The 24,642-nt window shown below is 43.1% G+C and overlaps 1 protein-coding gene across 1 annotated transcript; it reads left to right on the top strand.

Annotated features, from left to right (window-relative positions):
- Window positions 1-988: 988 nt before the first annotated feature.
- On the top strand, window positions 989-19,538 carry IL17B (interleukin 17B). Its single transcript, XM_073650654.1, has 3 exons — window positions 989-1,275; window positions 4,916-5,244; window positions 17,652-19,538. Exons 1-3 carry the CDS (start codon window positions 1,255-1,257, stop codon window positions 17,905-17,907), a joined length of 606 nt encoding a protein of 201 aa, XP_073506755.1. The 5' UTR covers window positions 989-1,254; the 3' UTR covers window positions 17,908-19,538.
- The last annotated feature ends 5,104 nt before the right edge of the window (window positions 19,539-24,642 follow it).

The raw sequence follows: 24,642 nt of genomic DNA, 5'->3' as shown, positions 1-24,642 counted from the left end.
ATCACACTGCTAACATTGGTAACCATTACACATCACACTAGTAACCATTACACATTACACTGGTAACACTGGTAACCATTACACATCACACTGGTAACACTGGGAACCATCATATATCACACTGGGAACTCTCCCTGTCATGTAAAATAAGCAAATAATCTCTGGAGGCAGATTCTTATGCAGATAGTCCTGAACAGTTCATTTACATATAAGAAAAACATAGATTTCACAGGAGTAAGACATCAAGCACCTAGCCATGTACTATGGCTTTCCAAATAATTGTGAAAAATGGACCATATATTGTGCACACTAATAGTTGTCCATTAATTCTGCACACATAAATATTCTCTCAAAAAAGACAAAACCTCTCTTTCCTTTCTTAAATATTCAGGTTTCATTAACCTTTCGGATTGTCTGACAGAACTGTAGTTGTTCAAGAATTATATTAATTAAAAATACAAATTGCCTAATAATTGTGCACACATTGTAGTGTAGCTTTGCATAATACACATATTCATACCATACAGCATCTGTTTGACAAAAGGGCACCACAATGGCTGACATTGCTATTTGTCACCACCCAGTGTGGGTACAAGATAAATCAGGATAGCAGAATAGTAGTTGAGTAGTGTTTCCAAAGTTTAGACACCATGACAGATGGATGACTTACATATTTTCAATTATTTGAGATGGAAATTTCTACTACTAGACCCACTGCCAATACTGAACGTACACTACGCTTGATTCTCACATGGAACATTTACAGGCCAACCATTGCGTTCATGCCTATTCCTAAATTAGCCACAGCCATACAGAGTGTGAAAATGGATACTCTGCCCTTTTCTCCAGATGGTGAAATTACATTTTCACAATTCTCTATTGAACTATTAAATGGGAAATTCTATTCCAAAAAGAGTTTACAGAACAAGCAAACAAACAGCAGATATCAGCCAGGTCTGTGTGTCGAGTGTGAGAACAGAGCCGCTGTGCACCGTGTTCCCAGTCTGCAAACACAGTCCCTGCATGTGGAGTCAGGGACACAAAACAAGAGGCGCAGAACAAAAGGCGAAAGGGACAAGCTGGGCCTTTGTTAACATTGTACTCAGCACCTTTAGAAATCTAACAGTACATTGGATTGGGCCCAGCCCCACTGGAGACACCCAGAGTAGGTGCAGCTTGTGCCCCACTGACACTGGGGACAGTCCCTGAGGGTTGTGAAGTCTGCAGCTGCGTTAAGCTACTCCTCACCACACAATGCTTGGCTCAAACACACTGGTAAGTTCTCCAGGAGGCAAACCGATATCAATGTTGTGTGATCAGACTGCCTGGGCATAAGCTGCAAATATATGATGTCTTTATGTGCCTTTGTCTATTAACAGGAGCCATGTGCCGCTAATCAGATGTATAATTTAGCATGTCATTGATGATACGTGCATGTAGTAATGTATGTTGCATCTTTAGCCTTGTGTATGAGCAGATGCCATGTAGCAGTTGATGGATACTGTGTATGGAAAGAAACTGCTATCTAGTTGTTATAGGTTTCTTTTTTGCTATAACCCTTTTGCCAGGTAAAATTGAGAAATTATCTTTTCATTTTTTTTCCTTTAACAAAACTGTAATTATATTTCTGAACACTAAATTAAGACATTACGTACTTAACACATGTTGTCGGTAATACATTGGGTACATCTGATAGTGGTCGGTTATCTCTGAGATACAGCCGAGAGAAAATTTAATCCATGCAGACATTTTTTGTAAGCCATAAAAAACATATTTCATTGTACATGTAAGATGCACATTTGATAGTACATGATAAATTTAGCTATTACTTGCAGTACACGTAATACATGTGAGAGTAGCCTTTAGTGTATGTATACATACAGTATATTTGTTAATAGCTTGAAATATAGTCTAATATTGAAACTGCAACACTGAAAAGAAAGAGTGGTATTGGCATTTCACAAAAGTTTCCGGAAGCTGTTTTTCAACACAACGCCAGGCCACTTGTTGCTCGTTCTTCTGTGAGTTGTCTGCATGGTCTAAATGTGCTACCGTGACCTGCAGCTCCTCTGACTTGATTCCCATCAAGCACATCTGGGATATCATTGGTTGGCAATTGCAAAGGGAGCTGCCAGTAGTGGATCTTGATGATTAGCATGCCCAAATGCATTCAGTGTGGCAGAAGATTCCTCAAACAACCATTAATAACCTCATTGATAGCATGCCAAGGTGTATGAGTGCATATATTTCTCAGCATTCCGCTCAGAATCAATACTGAGATATTTTGAAAATATAGTATCTATTTTTTCATCATTTGCATATCATTAACATGTATATTGATCCCGCAATTTCTATAATTACACGACTTTTCCTTCTTGATGCTGCAATTTCAATGTTGAGGAGTGCATATAATGCGTCTGATGTATGTAATACATGTATACAATCAATTGTAAACTGTAATATATAATACATTCAATAATAAATGTAACTAACCTGATTGTAGCTTATAGTGGATATAAAAAGTCTACATACCCCTGCTAAAATGGCATATTTTTGTCATGTAAAAAAATCATATCAATAAGAATCATTTTAGAACTTTTTCCATTTTCCAGATTTTTCAGAATCTGTACAAATCCATTGAAAAACAAACTGAAATCTTTTCGGTTGGAAAAATAAAAATATAGAACTATAATAATGTAGTTGCATAAATATGCACACCCTTAGGCCACGGTCCCACTACCAGTATTTGGTCAGTATTTTTTCTCAGGAGGGAAAGTCAAAACCAGGTGAGGAACAATCAGAGAAAAGGTATAATAGAAACAAGTCACCAATTCTGCATTTATCACCCACTCCTGGTTTTGGCTCCCACTCCGGAGAAAAAATACTGACCGAATACTGACCAAATACTGATACTGGGGCCGTGGCCTTAAACTAATACTTTGTTGACATACCCTTTGAATTTAAGACAGAATTCAATCTTTTTGGGAAGGAGTCTATCAGCACGGTTCATCTAGAATTGGCAATCTTTGTCCACTCTTCCTTGCAGTAGCTCCAAATCTGTCAGATTGCAAGGCATCTCTATGTACGGTGCCCTCTTCAGGTCACCCGCAGATTTTACAATTAGATTCTAGCCTGGGCTCTGATCTTTTACTGGCGAAGCCATTCTTTTGTTCATTTGGAGTATGATTAGGGTAGTGCTGAAAGGTGAAATTCCTCTTCATCTTTTGCGTCTTATCAGAGGCCTGAAGGTTTTGATGCAAAATTGACTGATATTTGAAACTTTTGATAATTTCCTCCACCTTGACTAAAGCCCCACTTCCAGCTGCCGATAAAACAGCCCCAAAGCATAATGCTGACTCTACCATGCTTTGATGTGAGTATTGTGCTCTTTTAGTGATGCGCAGTTTTGGCTTTGGGCCAAACATCCCTTTTGGAATTATGACCAAAAAGTCCAACCTTGGTCTCATCAGGACATAACACATTTTTCGAGATGTTTTTGACAGACTTGATTTATGGTTTGACAAAATATAGTTGGGCTTGGATGTTTTTATTCGTAAGAAAAGGCTTCCATTTTGCCACCCTACCCCACAGGCCAGATATAGGAAGAACATGGGAGATTGTTGTCACATGCAATACAAAGCCAGTATTTGCCAAAAATTCCTGTAGCTTTTTTAATGTTGATGTAGTCATTTTGGCAGGCTTCCGGACCAATTTTCTTCTTGTCTTTTCAGCAATTTTTGAGGGATGTCCAGTTCTAGATAATGTCACTACTGAAGTACACCAAACGATAAAAAGAAGAAAAACCCCTAAAATCTAACTTTCATTATTTATCAGATAAAACGTAGGTATAATATATCTAACCCACATTATATAACTTATTTATTCCTTACCTTAGATACTACTGAACAAGAGCCAGAACACCTGTGTAATAGACTTACACCCTAGTTGGTCATCAAGTGGAAGTAATTCTTCCTTTTTCTTTTCTAGTATGTTAATGCAGTCATATGGAAGAGCTCAAAGAGCCGTGATTCTGACAAGACTAAGAAATATTGTGTGTGTTGTGTTTTCTAGCTATTCATATCTGGAGGATGTTTATGGGAACATGTCATTTGCTAGTTTATTGTAACTTGAGGTCTGCTAGTCTGTCCCTTTCCTGTCCAGTGATATTCATTAACACCTGAGTGCAGGAAGGAATAAAAACTGGACCTTTACCCCTGTGTCATCTTATTATATTGTATATAAGATGTAATATCATTCTAAACACTAAACTAGCAAAGTAAAGGCAATAGGGGATAACTTCCCGATCACTGGGAGTATGACCGCTGGAACCCAAGTGATCATGAAACCCTGAAGTACCCCGTGTGAATAGAGTGAGTGGTTCATCATGCGCACTGCTGCTCCATTCACTCCTAATATGACAACCCGAGATAGTCAAGAATTGCACTCAGCTAGACAGTTTGCACGCCTATAACAATAAATGGAGCAATGAATGAGTAAGCATTATTGATCTTCACTCCATTCAGACAGGGCTGTTCAGAGTCCTGTTTCTTATGATTGGTGGGAGTTCCAGTGGTTGGACAACCAGGAATTATGAAGTTATCCTCTATCTAGTGGATAGGGAATAACATTCAAACTTCAGAATACCCCTTTAATATTAGAAAATGGCTCTTGAACAATAATTTTGTTATATATATATTTATATTTGTCAAATGTTGGCACACTGAGCCTGGGGATTATTCTGATTGCCATATTTGGGGTCAGAAAATAATTTTCCCCTAACATGGGGCAATTGACATCTGCCTCATGGTTTTCTACCTTTCTCTGGATCATGATGGCAGGATTATCGGTTGAACTTGATAAACCCTTTTTAACATTACCATATTATTTACTAATGAAAGTTTATCTTCTTTCATAGATACTTTTCTATGCCAGTTCTCTCCTCCTCGTCCATGTCCTAAGTTCAGACACATCAAAACCTTCGAAAACAAGGAAAAAAGGTCAAACCAAAGGAAAGCAGAATCCCACTCAGGATAAAGGCCATGGGAAGACTTCTCCAGACCCCGTGCTGGGTGTAAATTCTTTTGCTCCTTCACAGATTTATAGTTTAGTGGAGGAATATGAACAAAGTTTAATGGAAATGGTGCACCAGCTGCGAAATGGCTCTGAATCTTCTGGTGGAAAATGTGAAGTGAACCTAAGGCTTTGGCTTTCTAATAGGAGAAGCTTATCACCCTGGGCTTACAGGTAACGTTTTCCTACAACTTAATAATGTTATATTTTCTGAATCAACGTTTTTAAGAAATAATTTATCAGTAATAAACTTTAATGATAAGAATTCCATGATTCCCCTGTAGTACATTGTGGCATATAATCAAGGTCTAAGTATCTGCATTAATTATGATAGACATTTCTGTGTATATGTAGTGAGACCTTCATCAGAAACAGATTGCAGTGAAGAATTGAAGAAAATTAAAACAAGCTGCTGTAACTGCACTCAAGGTAAAGCGTATCTTCATTATGCTTCCAGTGAGGATTCGCTTTATCTTGATCACATTTACATCAGATTCTTTTAATTTTCTTCTGTCCTTCACTGCAACCTGTTTCTGATGAAGGTCTGATTATATACTGACCGAAACGTCATATGATTTATTGTGGATTGGCTATTTAATAAGTTCTGAAATTTGCATTTATGGAGTGCCAAGTTCTCCATATTTATTGGATTTGAGGTGGAACTCCATTTGTGCACCCATCCAGCAGGAGTGCTGTGCATTCCCTTATCTGAATGTATTATAATACTCTGCAAGTTGTTCAATTCTGTTCGGTCTCAATGCCAACAGATGTCTCCCTATTGGGTCAGTCTACAGCTCATCTTTCCTTCTTGAATGCTTATCTTAAAGGGAATCTGTTAGTAGGATTTCACCCCTTAAAAAATATATTTATAGTTCTTTCAAAGACAAGTCCAGCAATGCCTTTATATAGACAGTCTTTTCCTCCATTGCTGAGAAATCAGCATTCGAATGTATATACAAATGAGGGTGTAGATCTGGAGCCTCTGTCAATCTAGCACTATTTCTCACCTAGTGCCACCTCCTCCTGCTTGGCTGACAGCCTTTATGACATGTGACTTCAGGCAAAGTAGGAGGAGGTGGTGCCGGCCAGGGAATAGAGCTGGAGTGACCAAGGTTTCAGATTTTCAGCCTCATTTGCATATCAATTCAAACGCTGATTTCTCAGGAATGGAGGAAAGGACTGTATATGTAAAGGTATTGGACTTGTCTTTGAACAAGCTATGTGCGCATATAAATAGTTTGGGGTGTGAAATCGATCTCACAGATTACTTTAAATCAAATCTGATCAAATAAAGTCAACTCAAATCAGATTTGAGCTTTAATGAGCATTAACGAGAGAAGATAGAAAAGCTGAAGAGTGAGTCGACAGGAAGCAGGTTGCCCTGATTTAGACGGAACAAGCAGCATCCAGGGTATTGTAATACACACAATACATAAAAGCTGCAGAAGAAAAGTAGTTAAAGATGTTATGGATATGAACACCTGTGGGGGCAATTTTTACTTAAATACATGCATTTTGAAAAAAAAAAAATTTGTAATGTGCTCCATTAAAAATGTAGAACCCAAAACCTCTGTTTCACTCTACATAACTGGCTGAATGAGTTAAATAAGAATCCGTAAGTGAGTTTGTTTTGACAGCAGGGTTTGTAACTCTTATCTATCTTCTCCTGAACTCCACTAAGCTGATCTATGACTATATTTAAGGTAAGCTAAACTTAGTCCTATTTACTTAAAAAATCCCACTGCAACAGAAACCCTATTCACATTCTAAACTCAAAAAATTGTGTCTGTGTGGGTACAGCATTCTATATTCAGGCCGGGATGCATACTGCTTTGCCATACTTTACCTACCTCATTACCAAGCATTGTCAAAAAAAGTTGCAATAATTGTGCCATCTCTACTGTAAAAGTGGCAAGTCTTGCTCTCTTCATGGAAAATAGATTGCAAGGAATTCTAGTTGGCAAACATTAGACTAAAGAGAGAAATCCAAGGAAACCAATCAAATTGTTGCAGGCAATTTTGGATGTCAGGTTCTGGAATGACTTTAAAAACTTTCATAATATTGGGCTACGACTGTCAAACTCAAGTGCTTAGGTTTCCATCTAATGTAAGAAGACGAGGCACTGTCTGGTCCCATTGTAGGAAAACTGTCTCAGTCAAAAAGTGATGGACTTGTCCCTAACAGTAACTTGGCTAGTTGTTTTGGGACTGCACTTTTTGACATTAAAAAATCAGTAAATATAAGAACTTTCAAGACTGCCATAGATACAGTATGTCATTTTGATAGTTAATTACATAGGACCTCCTTAATCTTAGTCTATTACATTTTATTTAGGGTGACCTTTAATATTTTCAATAAATTAAACTGATGGGGTAGTTATTTTTCTTTATCAACTCAACAACCCAAAATCCCCTTCAGATGCCTCTCACCACCTTTGGTTTTTCTAGTCGCCTTCTTCTCTCTCCAAGTTTCGCACACACTTTTCCTCTCTTATGTATGCCCTTTATCTGATGCCATCAGGCAAAGAACATGTCAGGACTCATATTCATTTTTCAAGCATCCCGGTCATTTACTAATTAAGGTGCTTGGAAGCCCTCAGTATTAGCAAGTTCAAAAATGAGGTAATGTACTTTAGAAATAAGTTTGTCTGCTTTGAGTGTTGTCTCACCAGCTTTATTTGCTAAATGTAGTCATCAATGACAAACAAACACAACTATAGAATATAAAGTTCTACTTCATGAAAATGACGTAACATAGAGAACACAATCATGAGCCAAAGTTGAATGTTGTTGCTATAAACCAGCTATGAAATTTAATATACTACAGTGTTTAGTATATATTTTATTAGAGTGTCACGACTTTCTTATAGGGAATGAATACTTGCTGTAACTCTGTGTTCAGCTTCACACATCCATAGTTCACGGTTCGAGTAATGACTGGGTGCAGATCTCTTGACCCGAAATCAACAACGTCTTAGGGATATATGAGGTTGACAAGTTTGGGTCAGGAGACTTGTGGCTATTCCATATAGCACGTTCCATAACTGTGAATGATGTGTTAAGCCGGCCAAACATTGAGGGCTGATATTGGGTATGTCTTGGCTGCAACGTAAACTATGTTGTTACATGTAGATCAAATTGATGAGGTATAGGTTCTAAATAAATGTCCCAAGTCCATGAATGCGATGTATGTAAACAAGCCTCACCAATTCCGCCATGTCATATTAGAGATACCAGTGATTTAGGACAGAACTTATATTGGTGCATACTTACTTCACTATTATCGGAAGTCCCTGTCACGTACAGTGTGGGAAAGACTAAGTGCAAGACAAAGGGATGAGGGGAGGGTAGCCCAACGCTAGAGAAAGGGGGATTGGAGACCCCTAGGCACATCTAACAACACCCTGCCTACCCTACTGTCCCTATATTGGTTCCGCACCTATCGCTGAACAGGAAACCTAATCTCTGTATATCACTAGAGCTAGGCCCTAGATAGGGAGGGGGGGTGAGCATTGGTCAGTCCCCACTATAAACTAAGGACAACAAGGGAGACAAACAAAGGAGGGAAAACTTAGCTTGAGCAGACACCAAAGAGATAACACCAAATGTCCTCCAAGGGCACCAGAGAGGAAGCGACTCCCAGAAGCAAACTGAGCGTTTATAAACACCCCGACCAGGGTGTGTCAATCAGAGAAGGAGGGAGGTTGCCCCTGGGTCCAAAAGTCAGAAGGATTAAGAAGGCGTCTGCAATGTCAAACGCAGTGACCTTCTGTAGCCAGATCTAGAGTGACTGTGGAAAGAAACATGTGAGCGCAGCCACTTATCAATTTCCCTAAATGCTAGATGAGGTCTTGTTATTAGTGTTGAGCGATACCTTCCGATATCAGGAAATATCGTATCGGATTGGATCGGGCCGATACCCAAAAAGTATCGGATATCGCCGATTCCGATACCGGAAACCAATGCAAGTCAATGGGACACAAATATCGGAATGAAAATAAACCCTTTCTTTCCTTGTAGGTTAATTCTACATGAAGTAAAACAACTAAGAATAATGTAGAATGACATGAAAAGCCGGCAATTCATCAGCGGCATTCACCGGTACCCGACAATTTACAACAGAAAGAATAGAGCTTCACACATAGATTAGATAGATAGAAACATGTCAGTCACATATATATGAAGTACAGTGACAGTGTTGCTTACTGTACTTGTCATTTAGTGTAAAGGATTTATTAAAAAAAATATTAGTGTTTTCGTGCACCGTCTCTTTAAAAAAGCCGGCCGGCAATTCAGCATCTGTACCCGACAATTTATAACAGACAGAATAGAGCTTCACACATAGATTAGATAGATAGAAACATGTCAGTCACATATATAAGAAGTACAGTGACAGTGTTGCTTACAGAACTTGTCATTTAGTGTAAAGGATTTATTTAAAAAAATAATAGTGTTTTCATGCACCGTCTCTTTAAGAAAGCCGGCCGGCAATTCAGCATCTGTACCCGACAATTTAGAATAGAAGGAATAGAGAATCACACATAGATTAGATAGATAGAAACATGTCAGTCACATATATATGAAGTACAGTGACAGTGTTGATTACTGTACTTGTCATTTAGTGTTAAAATAAAGGATTTATTTAAAAAAAAATTGACATGGGGTTCCCCTTAATTTTAGGCTCTAGCGGAGGTTAAGCAGACAGCTGGGGCAAATGTTTGAAGCCTGGGAAGGGGGTAATACCCACGGAGCTTCCCAGGCTACTAATATCAGCCCCCAGCTGAATACCTAGCCTTTACTAGCTATTAAAATGGGGGACCCCCCCAAAAAAATGACGTGGGGTCCCCCCTAATTTAATAGCTAGCACAGGCTAGGCAGACAGCTGGGGGCTGATATTAATAGCCCAGGAAGGGTGCCATGAATATTGGCCCCCTCCCAGGCTAGAAACACCAGCCGTCAGCCGCCCCAGAAATGGCGCATCCATAGGATGCGCCAATTCTGGCACTTAGCCTCGCTCTTCCACGCTGCCCTGGTGCGGTGGCAGGGGGTAATAGGGTTGGGGTTGATGTCAGCTTATAATGCCAGCTGACATCAAGCCCAGGTTAGTAATGGAGAGGCGTCTATAAGACACCCCCATTACTAACCCCATAGTCAAAGTTAAAAGAAAACACAAACACCCAGAGTAAAGTCCTTTAATTGAAATAAAGACACAATTCTTTATTGTTCTAAATTAAACCATACTTACCATCACGCCCATTCCAGCTGAAGCCAACGATCTCCTGCAATAAAAGAAAAATAATAAAGCAACCTCATCCTTACCTTTCGATGGTTCCCAGGACAGCTCCAGCTCTGCTACATCGAGATGACAGGCTGGACCGCAGCAGAAAGCTGCCATCCAGCCTGTCATCCCGCAGACACTGAGAAGCGCAGGCATGCTTGCGCTCCTCAGTGTCTCTCTGTGACGTCATCCAGATGAGCCGAGTTCATGTCCAATGAACTCAGCTCACCTCATGCACGTCACTGACAGCGTGGGAAAATTCTCCTGCACTCAGCGCTTCAGCGTGAGAATTCTCCCACGCTGTCAGTGACATACATGAGGTGAGGTCATGTCCAATGAACTCAGCTCACCTCATGCACGTCACTGACAGCGTGGGAAAATTCTCACGCTGAAGTGCTGAGTGCAGGAGAATTTTCCCACGCTGTCAGTGACGTACATGAAGTGAGCGGAGTTCATTGGACATGACCTCGGCTCATCTGGATGCCGTCACAGCCAGACACTGAGGAGTGGAAGTATGCCTGCGCTTCTCAGTGTCTGCGGGATGACAGGATGGATGGCAGCGTTCTGCTGCGGTCCAGCCTGTCATCTCGATGTAGCAGAGCTGAAGCTGTCGTGGGAGCCATGGAAAGGTAAGGATGAGGTTGCTTTATTATTTTACTTTTATTGCAGGAGATCGTTGGCTTCAGCTGGAATGGGCGTGGTGGTAAGTATGGTTTAATTTAGAACAATAAAGAATTGTGTGTTTATTTCAATTAAAGGACTTTTTTCTGGGTGTTGTGTTTTTTTAAATACTTTACTAGAAATTCATGGTGGTCATGTCTAATATTGGCGTGACCCCATGAATTTTGGGCTTAGGGCCAGCTGATAATGCCAAGCTGGCCTTAACCCCTTTATTACCCAGTGAGCCACCGCACCAGGGCCCTGGATGAGTTGGGTACAGCGCCAGAAGATGGCGCTTCTATGAACGCGCCATTTTCTGGGGCGGCTGCGGACTGCAATTTGCAGCGGGGGTGGCCCAGAAAGCTTGGGTCTCCCTGCGCTGCGGATTCCAGCCCCCAGCTGCCTAGTTGTATCTGGCTGGGCACAAAAATAGGGCGAAGCCCCACGCATTTTTTTTTAAAATTATTTCATGAAATTCATGGAATAATTAAGAAAAAAAGGGCTTCCCTATATTGTTGTGTCCAACCAGGTACAAATAGGCAGCTGGTGGTTGGGGGCAGCCCATTCCTGCCTGCTGTACCTGGCTGGACACAAATATAGTGCGAAGCCCCACGTCAATTTTTTTTTAATTATTTCATGAAATAATTTTTTTAAAAAAGGGCTTCCCTATATTGTTGTGTCCGGCCAGGTACAAATAGGCAGCTGGTGGTTGGGGGCAGCCTGTTCCTGCCTGCTGTACCTGGCTGGACACAAATATAGGGCGAAGCCCCACGTCAATTTTTTTTAAAATAAGTCCTTTATTTTAACACTAAATGACATTTGAGGAGTTAATAAAGATGCAGTCCCTAAATTATTATTTATTTTTTAATTAATTTTTCCCAAAACTTTTGACGTGGGCTTCGCCATATTTTTGTATGCCAGCCAGGTACAGCATCCAGCTTCTATGAACGCGCCATTTTCCGGGGTGGCTGCGCACTGCAATTTTCAGCGGGGGGAGGGGGGGGGGCAGAAAGCTTGGGCCTCCCTGCGCTGCAGATTCCATCCCCCAGCTGCCTAGTTGTACCTGGCTGGACACAAAAATAGGGAGAAGCTTCACGTATTTTTTTTTTTTAATTATTTCATGAAATTCATGAAATAATTAAGAAAAAAAGGGCTTCCCTATATTGTTGTGTCCAACCAGGTACAAATAGGCAGCTGGTGGTTGGGGGCAGCCCGTTCCTGCCTGCTGTACCTGGCTGGACACAAATATAGTGCGAAGCCCCACGTCAATTTTTTTTAAATCATTTCAGGAAATTCATGAAATAATTTAAAAAAATTGATGTGGGGCTTCGCCCTATATTTGTGTCCAGTCAGGTACAGCAGGCAGGAACGGGCTGCCCCCAACCACCAGCAGCCTATTTGTACCTAGCCGGACACAACAATATAGGGAAGCCCTTTTTTTCTGAATTATTCCATGAATTTCATGAATTTAAAAAAAAAAAAACGTGGCGCTTCGCCCTATTTTTGTGTCCAGCCAGGTACAACTAGGCAGCTGGGGGCTGGAATCTGCAGCGCAGGGAGGCCCAAGCTTTCTGGGCCCCACCCGCTGCAAATTGCAGTCCGCAGCCGCCCCGGAAAATGGCGCGTTCATAGAAGCGCCATCTTCTGGCGCTGTACCCAACTCATCCAGGGCCCTGATGCGGTGGCTCACTGGGTAATAAAGGGGTTAAGGCCAGCTTGGCATTATCAGCTGGCCCTAAGCCCGAAATTCATGGGGTCACGCCAATATTAGACATGACCACCATGAATTTCTAGTAAAGTATTTAAAAAAAACACAAACACCCAGAAAAAAGTCCTTTAATTGAAATAAACACACAATTCTTTATTGTTCTAAATTAAACCATACTTACCATCACGCCCATTCCAGCTGAAGCCAACGATCTCCTGCAATAAAAGAAAAATAATAAAGCAACCTCATCCTTACCTTTCCATGGCTCCCACGACGGCTCCAGCTCTGCTACATCGAGATGACAGGCTGGACAGCAGCAGAACGCTGCCATCCAGCCTGTCATCCCGCAGACACTGAGAAGCGCAGGCATACTTCCACTCCTCAGTGTCTGGCTGTGACGGCATCCAGATGAGCCGACAATGAACTCGGCTCACCTCATGTACGTCACTGACAGCGTGGGAGAATTCTCCTGCACTCAGCGCTTCAGCGTGAGAATTTTCCCACGCTGTCAGTGACGTGCATGAGGTGAGGTCATGTCCCATGAACTCGGCGCACCTCATGCACGTCACTGACAGCGTGGGAGAATTCTCACGCTGAAGCGCTGAGTGCAGGAGAATTTTCCCACGCTGTCAGTGACGTGCATGAGGTGAGCTGAGTTCATTGGACATGACCTCGGCTCATCTGGATGACGTCACAGAAAGACACTGAGGAGCGCAAGCTTGCCTGCGCTTCTCAGTGTCTGCGGGATGACAGACTGGATGGCGGCGTTCTGCTGGGGTCCAGCCTGTCATCTCGATGTAGCAGAGCTGAAGCTGTCGTGGGAACCATGGAAAGGTAAGGATGAGGTTGCTTTATTATTTTACTTTTATTGCAGGAGATCGTTGGCTTCAGCTGGAATGGGTGTGGCGGTAAGTATGGTTTAATTTAGAACAATAAAGAATTGTGTCTTTATTTCAATTAAAGGACTTTATTCTGGGTGTTTGTGTTTTTTTTAAATACTTTACTAGAAATTCATGGCGGTCATGTCTAATATTGGCGTGACCCCATGAATTTCGGGCTTAGGGCCAGCTGATAATGCCAAGCTGGCCTTAACCCCTTTATTACCCAGTGAGCCACCGCACCAGGGCCCTGGATGAGTTGGGTACAGCGCCAGAAGATGGCGCTTCTATGAACGCGCCATTTTCCGGGGCGGCTGCGGACTGCAATTTGCAGCGGGTGGGACCCAGAAAGCTTGGGTCTCCCTGCGCTGCAGATTCCAGCCCCCAGCTGCCTAGTTGTACCTGGCTGGACACAAAAATAGGGCGAAGCGCCACACATTTTTTTTTTTAATTATTTCATGAAATTCATGGAATAATTAAGAAAAAAAGGGCTTCCCTATATTGTTGTGTCCGGCTAGGTACAAATAGGCAGCTGGTGGTTGGGGGCAGCCCGTTCCTGCCTGCTGTACCTGGCTGGACACAATTATAGGGCGAAGCCCCACATAATTTTTTTTTAATTATTTCATGAATTTCCTGAAATAATTAAAAAAAAATTGACGTGGGGCTTCACACTATATTTGTGTCCAGCCAGGTACAGCAGGCAGGAACGGGCTGCCCCCAACCACCAGCTGCCTATTTGTACCTAGCCGGACACAACAATATAGGGAAGCCCTTTTTTTCTTAATTATTCCATGAATTTCATGAAATAATTAAAAAAAAAAAAACGTGGAGCTTCTCCCTATTTTTGTGTCCAGCCAGGTACAACTAGGCAGCTGGGGGATGGAATCTGCAGCGCAGGGAGGCCCAAGCTTTTTGCCCTCCCCCCCCCCGCTGAAAATTGCAGTCCGCGGCCGCCCCGGAAAATGGCGCGTTCATAGAAGCTGGATGCTGTACCTGGCTGGCATACAAAAATATGGCGAAGCCCAGGTCAAAAGTTTTGGGAAAAATTTATTAAAAAATAAATAATAATTTAGGGACTGCATCTTTATTAAGTCCTCAAATGTCATTTAGTGTTAAAATAAAGGATTTATTTAAAAAAAAAATGGCGTGGGATCCCCCATAATTTTAGTCTCTAGCGGAGGTTAAGCAGACGGCTGGGGCAGATGTTTGAAGCCTGGGAAGGGGGTAAAACCCACGGAGCTTCCCAGGCTACTAATATCAGCCCCCAGCTGAATACCTAGCCTTTACTAGCTATTAAAATGGGGGACCCCCCCAAAAAAAATGACGTGGGGTCCCCTCTATTTTAATAGCTAGCAAAGGCTAGGCAGACAGCTGGGGGCTGATATTAATAGCTCAGGAAGGGTGCCATGAATATTGGCCCCCTCCCAGGCTAGAAACACCAGCCGTCAGCCGCCCCAGAAATGGCGCATCCATAGGATGCGCCAATTCTGGCACTTAGCCTCGCTCTTCCACGCTGCCCTGGTGCGGTGGCAGGGGGTAATAGTGGTGGGGTTCATGTCAGCGCCAGCTGCCATGAAGCCCAGGTTAGTAATGATGGCCGTCTATATGACACCCCCATTACTAACCTACAAAGTGTTAAAAAGAAAAAACACACTACACCCAGAAAAAAATAATTTATTTGAAATAAAACACCATTTTATTTAATTCTTAGTTTACTAAAAAAAAAATAGTTACCTGTCCACGTTCCTGCGCTGATCTCCCATGCACAGCTGTCACATCTGGAGATGGTGACAGCTGTGCATGGCTGCTGTAAGCTCACGCTGCCGGGAACACGTCCGCTCCCGGCAGCGGGAGCCACTGACTGAGGTCACCGGAGTGCATTCAGGCAGCGCAGCTCCGGAGACCTCCTTTACGGCAGTGCTGTACCGTGGGAATTTCTCACGATACAGCAGTGCCGTAAAGGAGCTAACCGGAGCAGCGCTGCCTGAACTCCGGTGAACCCTTACGGCCCCGTCATTCTAGCGGCGGCAGCGGTTCAGAGCGGTCACATTCTATGTGGCTGCTCTGAACTGGAGATCTTCGTGGGACACTCGTGGACTACTACGGAGGGGTAAGGATAAGGTTGTGGTTTATTATTTTATATTTTATTACAGGAGATCGATGGCTTCGGGGAATTAGGTGTCTAGGTGAGTATAGGTGTAGTTTTTTATTTTTTACTTTATTTTAGGTGACGATCGGCGGGGACAGGTAATGTATGAACTAATTTCTTTTAGGTAACCACTGGCCACCAATGACATGTATTTAACATTTATTGGGGACACAGTAGGGCAATTTAAATAGCAGGATCAGGCTGATGGGAACTACTGCTCCCATCGAGCTGATCCTGCTGGCAGGAGTGGACGGGGGACAGACATAGGCCGATGGGAGTAGTAGTGTCACATCGGCCTATGTCTGCCCGCACACACACCCCGCACACACACCCCGCACACACACCCCGCACACACACCCCGCACACACACCCCACACACACACCCCCGCACACACACCCCCGCACACACACACCCCGCACACACACACCCCGCACACACACACCCCGCACACACACACCCCGCACACACACCCCGCACACACACCCCGCACACACACACCCCGCACACACACCCCGCACACACCCGCACACACACACCCCGCACACACACACCCCGCACACACACACCCCGCACACACACACACCCCGCACACACACCCCGCACACACACCCCGCACACACACCCCACACACACACCCCACACACACACACACACACCCGCACACACACACCCCGCACACACACCCGCACACACACACCCCGCACACACACCCGCACACACACACCCCGCACACACACCCGCACACACACACCCCGCACACACACCCCGCACACACACACACACACACACACCCCGCACACACACACCCCGCACACACACCCGCACACACACCCCGCACACACACACACCCCGCACACACTAATCATGACGGGTCTGGGAGGTGAGGCTGACCTGTGCGGCCGTGGGAAAGTTGATGTGAGTTCATGCAGTCAAGCATGAACTCACATGAACCCTCTGAGGGCACCGCGGCTACTTCAAATGAACAGCTGATCGGCATCACCTGATACCTCAGCTGTTCATTTGAAATAACCGGCGGGAAAGCGCAGCACAGAACGGGAAAGCCGGCGGTGAAGTCTTTTCACTGCCGGCTTCCCCGCCCGGGTCCTTCGCTCCTTGGTGCTGTGCTCCCCGCCCGGTCCTAATTTACGATCGGGATGGGAGGTGGCGAGGGGAGCGGAGGATCGGGGTGGGAGGCTGCGGGGAAGCAGTATGGGGCTGCGTGATTGTTTAAAAGCCGGCGGCTTTTTACCGCGCGCCGGCTTTTAAACAATCAGGAGAATTCTCCCACGCTGGGATGGCATTCTGATGACAAGCTGGATCGCAGCTGAGCGCTGCCACCCAGCTTGTCATCCTTCACAGACACTGCAGAGCGCAGGCATTATGGGAACTTCCGATTCCGGTATTCGATATTATAAAAGTATCGGAATTAAGTATCGGAATTCCGATACAGTGAATATCGGCCGATACCCGATATTTCAGTATCGGAATGCTCAACACTACTTGTTATTTATTTTTGTAAGTGCCAATGACAGAGGTGGGAACAGCATCTATTGGACATTTATGGCATGTCCTGTGAATATGTCATAAACATTAAAGGATTTTTTGACTGACAATTTACTACTGTAAAAAGAGTGGTCACTGACCTAGAAGTTTCTCAGCGAGAGGAGATATCTGTCCAGGCACGCTATTGGCAGCGACAAAAAAATGTTCTTCCAAAAAATTGAAAAATACTCTTCCATTTGAAATCATAATTCTGAATACTCCAGACGGTACCAAAAATAGGCAACGTATGGCCAGATCCACATATCAGAAATTACTCTCTCGAAAAGCATAAGAGTAAACAGAGTTATGAGATTAAGAAAAAACATTGTCAAACATTTATAGAATATTTGTTTGTCTCCTTCCAGTATAAACCATGATGAGAGCCGCATCCCAGTCGACATACCGGAAGCGCAATGCTTGTGCACTGGCTGCATCAACCCTTTTACTATGCAGGAGGACCTGAGCATGTCCAGTATTCCCATCCATAGCAAAATTCCAGTTCGTAGGCGATTTTGTGAGAACAGTTTGGCTGGACTACGGGGAAGGAGAAGAAAGAAGTGTCAAAAAGAATACACTGCAGTTATGGAGAACATAGCTGTAGGATGTACCTGTATCTTCTGAAGACAGCACTAGTTCCTCTCATCTCCTTATTTCTTCATTCCTGTATGCAGAATGATACAGCAAAAGTGAATCATTATTTCAATGACGGAACACATATGCATATGTGTACCCTTCTCGCTGTATAAGGGTTTCAAAGTAAATTTTTCTATTTATTTCACAATACTCGACAAACCAGCAATATCCTAATCTACAAGTACTGCTAATCATACTTGCGTGTAATTTAACCTCCTGGGGCAATATACTGTATATACTAATAACAATCATTCCATGGTAAATGAAGCATAGTTTAATAATTATCCCTCTTATATTGAAAAAAATATTGTGAAATCTCATGCAGCCCGTTTAATATCTTTATCTATTAAGAATGTTATAAATCAGTATAATTAATAAGTAAATGCATATTGTTTAGCTTAGTACATTGTCCTGCGTACAAGCACCATTTTATCAGATTTGCATCTAATATCATTTGGTTTCCCAGTCTCAGCTGCAGTCATATATCGAGACAGAAAATGTGTATGAGGACTATAACTGAGCGGTCTAATGAAGTAGAAAGACGTTCTCTATGGGAGAGCTGGCAACAAAACCATCCATGCCGAAAGATTCCCATAGAGGTCCTCTTCTGCACACCATGAGAAATGATACTGGATGCTTGATATCTTCTTAATGTGGCCTGTATGCAAATATACAAGTTTCATTTCTGCAGCACTTGCTTAATAAGGTAACACAAAAATGGAACATAAAATTTGTTGCGGAGGTAGTTTACTACACATGATAGGTTAGGAAAGACACATCTTGGCTCCCAATGTAAGATTTGTAATACCCATGTCTTTGTTCCCTCAAGAACCAGGTACCTAAATGCAAAATCTTCTTCTGCTAGGCTCAATCAATAGGACTCTGTTAGAGTAAGATTTTTTTCCTGTTCTGTCGAGAGTCCAGTGTTCTAGGAATGGAAGGCTTAACCACAGTGGGACAAGAGCCACACATTGTTACTTGAGCCACAGACATGTAATCACTCAGTGTGCCATCATATTGTGCTCCTGTGATGTACCATATTAGATACTTCCATAATGCATACCACAATCTTTTTTAATGGATTCTGTGAAAGAATAAAAAGGTCTTTGTGTCTCAGAATAAATTTGAATACACAGTATGGGACAGGAGCATGCTCTTGGAGCCCATTAATGGTCTATTAAGATCTTATTGTATTTGCAGAAATACAAATAAATAAAGATGCCCCACCCATGCTGAAACATTCCCATAGTAGTCCTACCATCCTTGCTGGCATATGACTTGAGTGGTACAAGAGTTCAGTTCAGAATCGGATTGTCAGGTAGATGTCAAGTCCAAAAATAAAGTCTGGATTTGCAGCAGCACTTGTGGAAGTGCGGCAGGCCATAAGTCCATATCTATTGCTGATAGAAAGAGTGTAGCATAATGTGGCGTAATGGGTATAATAAGCTACTGGACAGATATATTTAACCTACCCAAATGGTTAATGCATTTGAAGGTCTAAAATTGGTATATGGAAATTGCCTCTTCAGAGGCATGTTAAGTCAGTGCAAAGTATAAGAACTGATTTGGCTAGGTGAGAGGCTCTGGACTGCGGTCTAAGGGGTAACGTTTCTCCTTGTGAAGAGTGACACATCGGCTCTGGAATGCCAAAGTAAGGAGGTTTATTCACCGTGCAATGCTCCACTGGGAAATTTAACATGCAAATTGCCTCTTCAGACAAAAAGAGGACTTGTAGGATTGCTGCTTCCAATAGGTGGCGCTATAGAGTTCAAGTCCTCTTTTTGTCTGAAGAGGCAATTTACATATTAAATTTCCCAGAGGAGCATTGCATGGCGAATAAGCCTCCTTACTTTGGCATGCCAGAGACGGTGTGTCACTCTCCACAAGGAGAAACGTTACCCCTTAGACTAAAATTAGTATAAAATCGATTAAAATCAAACATCTATCTAGCGATTGCTACTCACTAATCCTGGCTCCAGCACTGACGTTCCCTCTCCCCTATAGCTCCCACCATCTCCTTCTATTTCTCTGTGCAGTTGTCATGATGCCCCAGTGTGCACTGCTGAAGTCCCAATCCCATATTTTATAGGTAGGCTCAGGTGGCAGCATGCCCTCTAAGTATTCAGGTAGTCTGACATGCTAGCCACTACTTAGGTTTACTATATGATTGGTTCACACTGTTACACTGCCGAGCTCTGCTAAATTGTTCCAGTGAGTGACTTGATATACTCAACTCTGCTACCCTGCCTGGCTGTGCTTCATTGTTCTTTTAAGTAACTTGAAATATTCAACTCAGCTACGCTGCCAGGTAGAGTTTGTGCGAATCAATTTGCATGACCCAATCAATCAACCACGACAGTAGCTTGTGGCTGCTGCATAGAAGACACAGTACTGCCTCCTACCTGATGGCAATCATGGCTCCTCTTCTGAATAGTTGGCCTGGCGCGATATCATCGTTGCAGTTTGCTGCATATGTGACGTCATCTCAGGTCAGCTAATCAAAAGAAGAGCCACGGCAAGTAAGAGGCAGTACTCCCGCTCCTGTGCAGCCGGCCACAGACCACTTCAGAACTCATCCTGCTACTCCTACCTGAACCTTATCAGTGAACACCAGTGACCCCGTTTCATACCCATGCCATAACACTACCTCCACTTGTTTGACAAATGATGTGCTATGTTTTAGTTCATAAGCCCTACTGTTTTTTCTTCAAATCGCTGGATGGCTTTTTAAGATATTTTCTAGAAAAGTGTCATCTGGATTTCCTGCTCTTGAGTTTTACCAGTGGTTTGCATCTCCACATAAACCCTCGGGATTTACATTCATGAAGTAGTCTCCAAAATGGAAACTCTATATGGCCATGTAGGTCATAGAAAGTTGAATAAAGTGATACCTTGATATCTGCGATCCGATGTCTTATTTCTAGTGATGAGCGAGTATGTTTTATTAACCCTTTCGCCTAGTATGCTCGGTCGAGCACCGAGTAGTTACAGCTGCTCAGTGTTATGTTTGAATCACTCCAGTGTGCATGATTTGCAACTGTTTGACAGTTTTATTACATGTGAGGAATGTCTATTTCTTACACATTCCTCACATGTATAAAAGCTGTCAAACTGTTGCAAATCATGCACACGGGAGTGATTCAAACATAACACCGAGCAGTTGTAACTACTCGGTGCTCGACCGAGCATACTAGGCGAAAGGGTTAATAAAACATACTCGCTCATCACTACTTATTTCAGATAAATCCACATTTTTCTTAATATGTAAATTAGATTTTATCAACTTTAGTAGTCTTTTTGGAGTTGTTGGGCTTCAGTGGACTCATTTTTTTTATGTACCAAATTGGCTACTACTGAAGTTTTTGCTATCTGATAATTTTTTTTCAGCTTAATGATGGCCTTCATTACTTTCATCGACACCTGTTTGAACATTTCTAGAGAGTACCTAAAATAGGTACTAAAAGCAAATTCAACACTTGGAATCAACTCCAGTCCATTTATTTATTTAAATTGTCATGAACCTCTTCATATGTATGTCATATGTCGTGCCCCTGCCTTTGATACAGTCTCGCACGCTGAGCCCGCATCTTTACTGTAAATGATCACTGATTCGGTAAATGATCATGTGCCTTTATCAATGCCTTTAACTGTGTACTGTTAACTTGTTAAATCCCGCTGTCAATCACTGGCGCAGGTGGTGGTGAGACTTCGTTCCACGCTCCCATCAGCACGCCCGTGAGGTGATCGCGGGGTGCTGATGGGTTATCATGACAGCCTGGGGTCTGATGATGACTTCCGTGCCTATCATTATGATCCTCCTGTGAATGTCAGCCCATCATTCATAGGAGATCATAATTTTCACTATATATAGCAGTGCTGTAGGCTGGTAGAAGTGTGGCGATCCAGGCAATTTTCTCTTGGGAAACCTTGTCTACGTGACGTCAGCACCACAGCCAATTCATGACTCTGGGAATAGCTGATAGACTCAGGGAAGGTGAGTACAGTGCGGTTTGGTTGTTTTTATGGCAAACTGAAACCAGTGGAGAAATATAATTGAAAGGGAACGACCCTAGCAAATGTGATTGTCATGGAAAGCTTAAGTTTGATTCAGCAATCTGTGTGCATACAACTGTAATCAGATAGTTGACATGGTAAATATAATGAGTCTTTTATCCGGATCTAGAAATCAGCAATAGTTACTCTCACACTTACAAGGTGTAGCAGATATTCACCTCCTCTGATAGCACTATTTTCAGAAACTCTGCTGTATTGTTCTGTGTCACAAAGGCAAACATTACAGGAGCTGTAAATGAAGAACAGCAATCATTAATTAATACTACTTCTCACTCAGAATCAACCATGCAAATAGATCGATCTGCAAGACAAAGTCGCATGAGAGTTCTATCAAAGGTGCAATGTGAATTCCATAGCTAAATCCACAGGTAACACATTTGTTTCAGATAATAATAATAATTATTTTATTTTTATGGCGCCAAACATATTCCGCAGCACTTTACAATTTTAGGGGGGCTTGAACAGACAAAAAGACATTACAGAATAAGCATAACTCAGATATTAAAAGGAGTGAGGGCCCTGCTCACAAGCTTATAGTCTATGAGGAAATAGGGGAGACACAAAAGGTAAAATGTACAAATATTGCATAATACAGCCATAATATGCTAAATGCTATGTGCCAAACTAGGACAGTTAGATAAGTGTGTTAATGAAGTTGTCCAGTACTTTATATTACCCCCCCCCCCCCAATGTATCCCCCCGGGGCCCCTAAGGATTTTTGTAAATGCCTTACGTTGCCGTTTCTGCCTGCGAGCGGCACTATCCTTGGCCGCTCACAGGCATCACGTGACCCGCCGCTGATGTCACGACCAGCGAGGCGTGACTCAGCGCTGGGGTCCCCGCGGTGACTGTTGGGTTGTGGGTGGGGTTACTCCCCGCGTCACACCCAGCATCCACCGCATGCTTTCCCAATGAATGGGGAGAGTCAGAGCGCGCGGTGGATGCCGGGTGGGACGAGAGGGGTAACCCCACCCACAGCCTGGCATCCATCGTGGAACGCAGAAGACAGAGACCCCCGGCTGCTGCCAGCACTTGTCGTGACGTCAGAGCCAGAGCCGGCTGCAGCCGGGGGTCACGTGATGCCGGTGAGCGGCCGGTGATAGCGCTGCTCACAGGCAGTATCAACAATGTAAGGTAATTACAAAAATCCTTAGGGGCCCCCGGGGGAAACATTGGGGGGGGGGGGGTAATATAAAGTACTGGACAACCCCTTTAAGGTGATAAGCCAGTCTAAAGAAATGAGTTTTTAGGGCACGTTTAAAACTGTGGGTATTGGGGATTAATCGAATTGTCCTGGGTAGTGCATTCCAAAGAATTGGCGCAGCACGCGTGAAATACTGGAGACGGGAGTGGGAGGTTCGGATTATGGAGGATTTTAGTTTTAAGTCATTAGCAGAAAGGAGGGCACGGGAAGGGCGGTAGACTGAGATGAGAGAGGAGATGTAGGGCGGTGCTGAATTGTGGAGAGCTTTGTGTGTAAGAGTGATAAGTTTATATTGAACTCTGTATTGGATGGGCAACCAGTGCAATGACTGGCACAGGGAAGAGGTATCGGTGTATCGGTTGGTGAGGAATATGATCCTGGCTTCGGGGATAGAAAAATCCATTACATGCATCTAAACATGGTTGTTTTTGTTGCATGCACATAGATTACGTTATACCATGTACAGATGAATTTCTGGAGCAAATCTGCAATGCGTAAATTCACACCAATACATTCACAGGCCAGAGGTGTATCTAGTTTTTTCGGCACCCAGGACAAGAATTCAGTTTGGCGTCCCCTCCTTCCCCCAAGCACACATGCGATTTGCACACTTAGTCACGTGCCGACGAGCGGCTCTCTCTCTTATTCTCTCAATGTTCAGTGAAAAACTGAGAGAAGCAAGAAGAGAAGCTCGTTGTCACGTGACCGTATGAAAATCACATATGAGTGAAGTGGCCATGTGATGACTGCTGGAACGTGCAAGCAGAGCTGAATCCTGACAGTGAGGATATCACACGCTGTTAGGATTGGCATGCTACAGGGCTTCATTTTACAATTAAAGGGCTTGTCCAGGTTTGAGATGAAAATTGCAGTCACTGTATGTGACTACAGGCTTCTGAATTCTCACAGTACATGCAGTGGACGGTCAGGTAAGTGCAAGTATACATTTTGTATACTTCTGGCTACATTCTGACCAGACGTGTTCGGTCTTGCTCAATTAATTTTCACTGAGTGAGGCCATGCATGTCTAGTTAGCATGTGATCACATGTATGCAAATCGTCTGCACCAGAGAATCCTGACGGCGGGCAGTGCGCACTGTGAGAATTCAGAAGTCTGCAGTCACATAGAATTACTGCAGACTCATCACAAACTTGGACAACCCCTTTAATGCTCCTCATATAAATAAAAACATGACAATTAGTCAGTATCACAAAAAAAGATTTACATCCAGGTACTTGATAAATGACGTTGTCTTTGGAGTCGTTGTCTTTCTTCATCTTGTCCAGACGCCATGATGACTTTTCTCATCCACACTTCATCTCTGCAGACTTCCATCTTCTCCGGTCTTCTGCAGCACATCCCCACATGATGCCCTTAAAAATAGCAGTATCATTATAATGCTCCTGAATAAAAATATCTGCCCTACGCTGAGCCCCTGAATAAA

The sequence above is a fragment of the Phyllobates terribilis genome, unplaced genomic scaffold, assembly GCF_046119375.1.
Source record: "Phyllobates terribilis strain yellow unplaced genomic scaffold, ASM4611937v1 Scaffold_11__3_contigs__length_659146591, whole genome shotgun sequence".
NCBI classification, from domain to species: Eukaryota; Metazoa; Chordata; class Amphibia; order Anura; family Dendrobatidae; genus Phyllobates; species Phyllobates terribilis.
The sequence above is the reverse complement of the archived record's forward strand: the minus strand, read 5'-3'. Positions and strand labels throughout refer to the sequence as shown.